General features: G+C 45.8%; 1 protein-coding gene across 3 annotated transcripts in view; it reads right to left on the minus strand.

Annotated features, from left to right (window-relative positions):
* Positions 1 to 9,899, minus strand: part of LOC138746224 (deformed epidermal autoregulatory factor 1 homolog) — a 62,421-nt gene extending 52,522 nt beyond the window's left edge. For 2 of the 3 annotated variants that reach the window (XM_069904289.1, XM_069904281.1), the window contains exons 1-2: positions 9,670 to 9,899; positions 2,758 to 2,852 (exon numbers count right to left, since the gene is read on the minus strand). In XM_069904289.1, the coding sequence (XP_069760390.1) occupies positions 2,758 to 2,852; positions 9,670 to 9,787 (213 nt within the window). In that variant the 5' untranslated portion in view covers positions 9,788 to 9,899. Of the gene's footprint in view, positions 1 to 2,757; positions 2,853 to 9,665 lie in introns of all 3 variants that reach the window. The other variant, XM_069904296.1, reaches the window with a different exon arrangement.
* Positions 9,900 to 10,633: the final 734 nt, after the last annotated feature.

A 10,633-nucleotide genomic window follows, 5' to 3' on the forward strand; every position in this document is an offset into this window, starting at 1 on the left:
TTTCAAGAGAAGTAGAATATAAGAGCAGGGATGTGATGTTGAGGCACTGGTGAGACCTCACTTGGAGTATTGTGAGCAGTTTTGAGCTCTTCATTTAAGAAATGTTGGATTACCGGTTAGCGCAATGCCTTTACAGCTCCAGCGATTGAGACTGGACCTGGGTTCGAATCCCGCGCTGTCTGTAAGGAGTTTGTACATTCTCCCCGTGTCTGCGTGGGTTTTCTCCAAGGGCTCCAGTTTCCTCCAACCCATCAAAAACACACTGATTAATGGGGTGTAGGTTAATGGGGTGTAGGTTAATGGGGTGCAATTTGGCAGCATGGACCGAATTGGCCTGTTACAGTGCTGCATGTCTAAATTTAAAGGATGTTTTGATATTGGAGAGGATTCAGATGAGGTTCACAAGGATGATTCCGGGAATGAAAGGGTTATTTCAACAGTTCTTGGCCTGTACTCATTGGAATTTAAGAGAATGAGGGGGGATGTCATTGAAACATTTCAAATGTCAAAGACAAGAGGGCACAGGTTTGAAGGATGTCGGTTTAGAACAGAGATGTGAAGGAATTTCTTTAGCATTGGGTGGTGAATCTCACTGCACATGTGTGCATTGAGACATGCAAGATTCTGTGAGGGATTTTCAGAGCAGAAGCCAAGAGGATCTTTCCTGCACTGTTCAGTTCAGAATCAGGGGTACAGTCTCTCTGTTAGTTTTACCAAACTGGAAACAAAAACATAAGAACAGAATGAGGCAATTTGGCCCTTTGAATCTGTTGCACCATTCTACATGCTCCCAACTGCTTATCTGGATCCTGATTCCCCCCTACATCTCTAGATCTTACTAGCTTTAAGAATAACACCTAATTTCTTCTTGAGTATGTTTAATGATTCAGCTTCTGTGGTAGACATTCCACAGATTCACCAGTCTCCAAGAGAAAAAAAATGTCATCTGTTCCCTTATCCTTAATCTGTGATCCTTGGTTCTGAGCATGGACTGTCTACACAGCTAATGCCTCTAGTAGAGAATGGATGGAATTCTAAGAGGTGTTGTTTGGGATAAGAGCAAATTCTGCCAGGTGGATGAGAGAACATCAGGGGCAGGAGAAGGCAATCTGCCATTCAAAATGGCTATGGTTGATCTGGACGCGAGTTCAACTCCACTGCCTTTTCCCCACAACCCTTAATTCCACTACTATGCAAACATGTATTTAACAGTGTCTTAAATTTATTTAATGAGGCAGCCTTTACTGCTTTCTTGGGGAAAGAATTCCAGTCTCACTCACCAAATGGTCTTGTACATGACGAGATAAACATCGAAGGAACCTCTGTTTCCAAAAATTGCCTTCCGCAGGGTTTGTTCCAGCTAGCCTGTGTCACCTCCTCAACATCTGTGACAGTTGCCTATTGCCTAGGCTGACATCAGCTAGTAATTGGTCAATACAAGTCTCCCTAGATGGCTGAGTACGCTGCAGAATAGCTGCCTTAAGCATGTCGTATGGGAAATCACCATCCAGATTCACTAATACATCCTCCACTTCAAAGGCAATCTGCTCTGAAAGACGCTCCACAAGTAATCCGTATTTTGTCTTCTGACTCGTCACACTGAGGGCAGAGAAGCGCGCTTCAAGGATCGTGAACCACACTAGTGCATTATTAATAAAAGGGCGGGAATCTTCAGTCTGACCTCCCCAACTGCTCCTGTAAGGGGTTTATCCTCATCCCTAGCCATTTTAAACTAGAAGGTTCTGTGAACTCATGGGGTAACAGGACTAATTTACCACAGCTTATAAACAAATAAAGAATACATTCACTTGTTTCTTTCAGCACACCATGAAGTCGACTTTCTTTATTAATCATTAGACACAACATTGTTTTTTTCAACTCTCCAAGCACCACCCAGCTAAACTCCGCTGACCTTCTCATTAGTTCACTGCTGCACAGATGATCCTGACACTCTCGCTCTCCTCCCCCTGCATCTGAGATTCATCACCCGTATACTGACGCTTAACACAGCCACGTATGCGTGCTATTACTCCCGCACATGGCTTCGCTTATGTCATCATCAGCGGCTGGTACCACTCCTGATGCAGGTAAGAACGTGACTGCCACAACTTCTTGCTACGGAAGTAATTTTCCCACATTATACTCCACTCTCACCTTCTTGATTATTCACTACCTCCGTAACCCTCCTCAGACATAACTCCCTTTCTCACTTCCTCTGATTAGCATTTATACAATGAAACATGAATAGCTAAACATGATCCTTGGCATCCCGTCAGGAATACCTTGTCATGAAAATGACCCATTTATCTTTGCTGTTTTTTAACCAATTTTGTTTCCATGCTAATATTTTCCCTGGACCCATCAGTGCATTTTCAATCCATCAAACACCATATGAAAATCCAGATAAATTGCCTACACTGGGATAAATAGCCAGGAAAATGGAGGGCTACTCATACAATTTTTCACATACCTGACAGAGCAGACAGGAAAATAATAACATCTCTCCCAAAAATCAGCTCCTCCACCAGTACAGAATTCACTTCACATTAGGGGACATGCCCAAGATTGGGGCAGAAGTTTCTAGGGTGGGACTCACACCTATGCTCTAACCAGAGAGCATTACCTACCAAGCAACACCTGACAATAAGTAAAAGTATGGATGTCTATACAGTAAACATTCTCGAGGACAAGCTAGAACAAAAAGTGATGAAGCACATGGGTGTATGAACAATGCCGTGACTGAGTGTGCCCACTTACCAATACATGCTCTGATATGGAAGCATTTGCAACAGATGTCGTGAAAACATTCTCAGCAGCTCCAGTCATACTTCCCACAGTCACAGTTGTCACTTCTGCAACCCAGAAACCAACAGGAGAAAAAAACTATTAGCACTTTGATCATTTTATTTCATGTGTCTCTCTTCTGGATCAGATTAAACTGGAATATATGCTCATTCCAGATGACAAAGAAGGCCATACATGGCCCAGGGATTTACTCTTCCCACTGATCAGAATGCTGACACACCCCTGGAATCCTTCAACAGGCACATTCTCAGAAGCACTCCCTCCCCGCCCCCCCCCCCCCCCACCAAATTCTTAATGCTACCAGTTTCAGGAACACACTCAATCAGAGACTCATTTAAGGACTCCTACTTTGCACATTATTTATTACTGAACATTTTTGCATTGCAGTTTGTTCGCACTTCTTTGTTCACATTTCTCTCTTTTGTACATGTATCTTTCCTTGAGTACAGTATTTTGCACTTCTGATAAGTAGAAATTCTGCCTGGCCCACAGGAAAAAAGAATCTCAGAGTTGTATGTAATGTCACATATCTACTCTGGCAATAAATCTGAACTTTGTGAATCTGCAGGGATCATCTACTGTATCTGGTGCTCTCATTGTAGGAGATCCTGGACATGGACTGGGAAATTGTTTCATTGAGCACTTTCGCTCTGTCCGCTGCAACAGTAAAGACCTCCAGTAACCATCCCCTTCAATTCTGATCCTCATTCTCGCACCAACATGTTTGTCCATGTCCTCATGCTCTGCCAAACCGAAGCCACCTGCAAATTGGAGGAACCACACCTAATATTCTTTCTGGGTACTCTCCAACCAGACGGCATTAACATTAACTTCTCCAGTTCTGTTAGGCCCCTTCCATGTCTCCATCTCTTCCCCATCCCTCTGTCCCTTTCCCTCTCCACTCACAAGCTCCCCATCCCCATCACTTTAGCTTTTCTCACCTATTACCTTCTGCCTGTGGGACTGTGCTCCTCCCTCTGCCCTCCCTCCCCCCCACCCCACCATCTTATTCAGACATCTGTCTGACCCGGGGCCGAAACATTGCTTCTGTACCTTCATCTTTGTCATGTAAAGAATGCTGCGTGATTTGCTGAGCTTCTCCAGCGTAATTGTGTTAACTATAAATTCATTATGCTGATTCTGAATCTTGAAGCATCACTTTGGTTCTGTTCTTTAGAAATAATCTTTGTACAGTTATACTCAGCATAGTATTTTTCCTAAGTACAGAAATGCTGGAAATACTCCACAGTTAAGGTAGCGTCTCAGCAGCAGGAGCTGTCTGATTAAATATTTTTATGACTGTTCGATAGATTTTGCATCATGGGGGAATTAAGGAATTAAGTAGGTGGAGCTGAATCCATGGCCAGATCAGTCCTCATCTTACTGAATGGCAGAGCATGCTTGATGGGCCAGATGGCCTCCTCTTGTTCCTACTTCTTATGTGCTGTGCCACCACTGTTTCACAACACGACGTTAGTGTGCAGAGTTTGGGTTGATTTGCCTGAACTCACAAAACAAAGCCTTTCACTGTATCTTTGTACATTTGGCAATAAACAATTCAATTTGAAAATGAAAACTTCATATTTACCCTACCTCCACTCCAAGTGAGTGAAGATGTAATTATCTAATTATAGCACTCAATTTTAAAAAATAACAGAGATGTAGTGGGTAACAGTCAATTCCAGCCCACACTGCCACAAAACATCCACCTACACAATAAACCTACTAACCTTGTACGTGTTTGAAGTGTGGGAAGAAACCAGAGCATCCGAAGGAAACCCACGCAAACACAGTGAGAATGTACGAACTCCTTAATCGAACCTCGGTGGCTGGCTCTGTAAGAGCATTCACTATCCACTACACCAATGTTTGTGTTACTTTTTCTTCTCAATTTTAATTTCAGTTTTCAATAGTGAAAATCTCTTATACTGACAGATTTATGGATAAGAGGCCTGGAGGGATATGGACAGGGTGCAGGCAGACGGGATTATCCAGAATACCAAGCTGGGCCAAAGGGCTGTGGGACTTCATGACTGTCTCAGAAATGCAGTTAATGGAAAATCTGTCATCCTCCTGCTTTTTAATCAGCTGCCCAAATAACCCACTGGAGTTTCCTGGAACCATTACTGCTTTGTGATAGTCACTGTCGGTACACAAGACCTAGCACTACAAACTACTTCCACACACAGGGTCGGCACGGTTAGTGAAGCGGTCAGCGTAACGCTGTTACAGCACCACCGACCAGGTTTCAAATCCTGCACTGTCTGTAAAGAGGTGGTTCATTCTCCCCATGTCTCTGTGGGTTTTCCCTGGGGGTTCTAGTTTGCTCCCACCATTTGAAACATACCGGGTGTTGTGGGTTAATTGGGAGTAATTGGGTGGCACGGGATTGAGGGCCTATTACCATGCTGTATGTTTAAACTTTAAAAAATTTAAAACATTGTCCATTCCATCACCACATTCCCAGGCACATAATAAAATTACAGGAATAAATATTCTGCATTACAATTGCACTATACGAATAGAACATTTGATAGCACTTCCCCCACTCCATGTTGGAAACTCGACTTTGTGGAGTCAGCCTGGACACATAGAATGGAGGCCAGTCCTGGTTGAGAGTATGAGGTATGGTTTCCATGCCAATTTCCCTCAGAATTATACAGCAAGAAAACAGTCCCTTCAGCTCAACACATCCATGCTGGCCAAATTGCCTACTCAACGTAGTCCCATTAACCTGTATTTGGGCCATATCACTCTAAAGCTGTCCTAACCATAACCATGCATCTATTAAACATCTATCCCTCATCCTGCACCACACTCCATCCATTTTCAATCACCATTCCTGTGATTGGTGGGGAGGTAGGTGAGGACAAGTGAAATCCTGTCTTTGTTGCACGTGGGAACAGAAAGGGCTCAGGGCAGATGTGCAGGTAATGGAGGATATGTGAGCTGATGGTGGTAAAGGGAAAGCCACATTGATTGAAGGACACCTCTGATTATCTAGCATGGAAGACCTCATTCTAGGAACAGATACGACAGAGATGGAGGAATTGAGAGAAAGTAATGGAATCCTTCCAGGGTGTGAAGATGTGTAGTTGAAGTAGCTGTGTGTGTTAATGGGTTTGTAGAAGATGTCTGCCAAAATTATGTCTCCAAAGATGAAGAAAGAGATCGAGAAAAGGGAGAAGGTTGCTAGAGATGGACCAGAATTTGAGGTCAGGGCAGAAGTTGGCAGCAAAGTTGACGAGTTCATAGTGGATGCATGAGGCAACACCAAAATAGTCTGCTCATGATCATGCACTGCAAATTGGAAGAACACATATTGGATTCTGGGCAGGTCCCGGCAGACTGAAAGACAGCAAATGTCACGCCACTTTTTAAGAAGGGATGTAGGCAGAAGACTGGAAATTATCGGCCAATTAGCTTGACGTCTGTAGTTGGAAAAATGCTTGAAGCCATCATTAAAGATGAAATAGTGAAACTTTTGGAACGTAAGGGTTCAATCAGGCAGACGCAGCATGGTTTTAGAAAGGGAAGATCTTGTTTGACAAACTTGTTAGGATTCTTTGAGGATATAATGGGTGCAGTGGATAGAGGGGAACAGGTTGATGTATATTTGGATTTCCAGAAACCGTTTGATAAGGTGCCGCACAAAAGACTTATCAGTAAGTTACAGGAAAGTGGAGTCCGGGGAAGTATATTGGGCTGGATTGAAAATTGGTTGTCTGACAGGAAGCAGAGAGTCGGGATAAATGGGAGTTTTACAGGTTGGCAGAGAGTGGTAAGTGGGGTGCCGCAGGGGTCAGTGTTAGGCCCACAACTGTTCATCATTTACATTGATGACTTGGAGGAGGGGACAAAATGTGGTGTAACCAAGTTTGCGGATGACACCAAATTGAATGGAAGAGCAAATTGTAATGAGGATGTGGAGAGTCTGCAGAGGGATATAGTTAAGCTGGATGAGTGGGCAAAGGTCTGGCAGATGGAGTACAATGTTAGTAAGTGTGAGGTTATCCACTTTGGCAAGAAAAATAAAAGAGCTGAATATTATTTAAAGGGTGAAAAACTACAGCATGCTGTTGTGCAGAGGGACTTGGGAGTGCTTGTGAATGAATCGCAAAAAGTTAGGTTGCAGGTGCAGCAGGTTATTAAGAAGGCAAATGGAATGTTGGCCTTCATCGCTAGAGGAATTGAATTCAGGAGTAGGGAGGTAATGTTGCAACTGTATAAGGTACTGGTGAGACCGCACCTGGAGTACTGTGTCCAGTTCTGGTCTCCACATTTGAGGAAGGATATACTGGCTTTGGAGACACTCCAGAGGAGGTTTACTAGGTTGATCCCTGGGATGAAGGGGTTGACGTATGATGAAAGATTAAATCGTCTAGGATTGTATTCGCTCGAGTTCAGAAGAATGAGAGGAGATCTTATAGAAACAGATAGGATTATGAAGGGTATGGATAGGATAGATGTAGGAAGGTTTTTTGAGCTAGCCGGGGAAACTAAAACGAGAGGACACAGTCTCAAGATTCGGGGGAGTAGATTTAGGACAGAGATGAGGAAAAAGTTTTTCCCAGAGAGTAGTGAATGTTTGGAATTCTCTAACCAGGGAAGTGGTTGAGGCTGCCTCATTAAACATATTTAAAATTCAGTTAGATAAATTTTTACATGATAGAGGAATTAGGGGATATGGGGAGAAGGCAGGTAGGTGGAGTTAGGTCATAAATTAGATCAACCATGATCGTATTGAATGGCAGAGCAGGCTCGATGGGCCATTTTTGGCCTACTCCTGTTCCTACTTCCTATGTAACACCACCTTCCATCTGGGCCCCTCCAACCAGATGGCATTAGATTTCAGATTTATTGCCAGAGTACATACACGTCATCACATACAACTCTGAGATTATTTTTCCTGTGGGCTGGGCAAAATTACCACTTATTTGTAGTGCAAAAACCTGCATATAATGTACACATGTAAACAAATAAACAATGTAAACAACTGACCCTGCAATACAGAGAGCAGAAAAAAATAAAGTGCAAAAGTAAGAGTCCTTAAATGAGTCAGTTTGTGTTTGTTGGGTCTGATGGTGGAGGGGCAGTAGCTGTTCCTGAACCTGGTGGTACAAGTCTTGTGGCACCTATACTGATGGCAGCAATGAGAACAGAGTGTGTGCTGTGTGATGTGGATCCTTGATGATTGCTGCTGCTCTCCGTCGGCAGCGTTCCCTGTAGATGTTCTCGATGGTGGGGAGGGTTTTGCCTGTGATATCCTGGCCAGTGTCCACTACCTTTTGCAGGGCTTTACGCTTAGGGGTATTGGTGTCCCCAAACCAGACCGTGATTCAACCAGTCAGCATGCTTTCCACCACACATCTGTATAGAAATTTGCCAGGGTTTCCAATGTAATTCCAAACCTCTGCAAACTCCTGAGGAAGTAGAGGTGCTGACGTACTTTCTTCACAATGCCATTTGTGTGTTGAGTCCAGGAAAGATCCTCTGTGATAGTGACCCTCAAGAACTTAAATTTGTTTACTCTCTCCCCCAGTGATTACAGGATCATACACGTCTGATTTTCCCTTCCCAAAGTCAATAATCAGCTCCTTGGTTTTGGTGACAATGAGTGCAAGGTTGTAGTTGGTGCACCATTTGGCCAAGTTTTCAATCTCCCTCCTGTATGTTGACTCATCACCATTCTTTATACAACCCACCACTGTGACATCATCAGCAAATTAACATAGAATTCTCTGATTTCCTCTCTCTTTTCCCTCTGATTCCTTCCACAGAGCCAAGATCAATTCTCATCTTTCCTCTTATCATATCCAATTAACACATTCTGTTTGTTGGTCTGGATATCTCCCCCTCCCATTCTTCCCCGTCTCTCCGTCTTTATTCTGACGTCTGTCTGCATTTTCCTCATCCCTTGAGGAAGGGCTCAGGCCCGAAACGTTGGTTATATATTTTTACCTAAAAACACAGAAATGCTGGAGGAATTCAGCTAGTCTTTTCAGCTACTGTCACAGCTTCTGCAGGCTTGTGTTTCACACTCCCCACCCCCCCAACCTGTCTGCAAATTCATCCCTACCTGTCTGCAGATCTACCCCCCTTCCTTTGCAGATCCACCCTCACCTGTTGTAGATCCACCCCGACCTCTCTGCAGATCCACCCCCGAACAGTGTGCAGCAAATAGAGACAGGCCCTTCAGCCCGCCATGTTTGTGCTGGCCATTAACCCTCTCTCGCTCAACACCTGCAGATCCAACCCCCACCTGTCTGCAGATCCACCATCTGTCGGCAGATCAACCCCCACCTGTCTGCAGATCCACCCCCGAACAGTGTGCAGCAAATAGAGACAGGCCCTTCAGCCCACCGTGTCTGTGCTGGCCATTAACCCTCTCTCACTCAACACCTGCAGATCCAACCCCCACCTGTCCGTCGATCCACCCCCCAACTGTCTGCATTCAATCCCGAGCACCTCTGAACAGTGCGCAACAAATAGGGACAGGCCCCTAGGCCCGCTGTGTCTGTGCTGGCCATTAACTCTCTTTCGCTCAACACTCAGCTCCCCCCTTTACATTTCCTGGCCTTCTGGCTCATCCCCGACTCCCCCAACCCGGCCGACACCCCTTCCACCTCGCTCGGAATCGGCAGGTGAAGCCGAGCCGGCCCGAGTGCTGGGCTCCGCGGCCCGAAGCGCTTCGGGCCTCCTCGGCCGGGCTCGGCTCGACTCGACTCGGCTCCCGCGGGCGGCGACGCCGCTCCGCACGCATTTTTATTTATTGTTTTCCGAGGCGCGGGCCCACTTTCCCGGCCACTCCCTCCGTTTCACCCGCCTCTGGCACAACCGCCAGCGCCTCCCGGACGCACTCGCCTGCGAAGCCGCCCTCGTCGGTGCTCGGCAGCTGCTCGGCCATGTCGATCTGCTCGTCCCCCATCACCGACACCGCCGTCACTTCAGGCGGCTCCATGCCGAGCCCCTTCGCCTCCATCGTCGCTCCGCCGAGCGCCGCCGAACGTTCCCGAGAACTGCCGAACCTGAAGCCCGAGCGACCCCGATCCTCCGCGAGCCCGAACCCCACGTTGCCGATTCTCGGCCGAACCGAGCGCAGCCGAGGGCTCGGGGGCCGAGTTCCTTCTCACGTGACTGAAGCGTTCGGGACTTGACTGTGATTGACAGCGGGTGAGCCCGGAGCAGAGCTGCTCTGTCCGGACTGAAAGCCTGTTTCCTCAGCAACATTCTGTTCCCCAAACTACGTCAACAGTGGTGTTGCAACCAAAACCACTCCGCAAGCAGAGATCAAACATTACAATTTAATTCCTCCTAGAAGAGAAACTTTCCATTGAGACTAAAGCCCCCCTCGCACTTGCATCCCAGTAAAGCAGCCTTTCGGGATCCCAGGATAGGAATGGTTTTTCTTTGGGCCTTTCACACTAGACCATTCCTAACTGGGACACTGAAAGCTTTCAAGGGTTTATCCCGATTTTGGTGTGTTCTACCTTTAATAGGAAGTGCCTGCAATGCAATTGCCAGTTTCACACTTGCCTGATCTTAAACCAGTGCCTGAGACGCTGGAGGTTGTACAAGGGGTTGAGGCTGGCAATCTCCAGCATGATATGACATTATCTGACACCAGCGTTGAGCTGATTTTGCTTTCACACTTGCCACCTTAAAGGCCGATCGGTGTTCAATTCCTGGGATCACTAAGTGTGAAAGGGGCTTTAGTAACGAGTCCAGACCCGAAACACCATCAGATTTAGAACATTACAGCAACTTCTTCTGAAATGGGATCTTTGAGATTGGAATCTCTTGGATGAAAAGAAGAATTTTTTTTTCT

The sequence above is a fragment of the Narcine bancroftii genome, chromosome 1, assembly GCF_036971445.1.
Source record: "Narcine bancroftii isolate sNarBan1 chromosome 1, sNarBan1.hap1, whole genome shotgun sequence".
NCBI lineage: Eukaryota > Metazoa > Chordata > Chondrichthyes > Torpediniformes > Narcinidae > Narcine > Narcine bancroftii.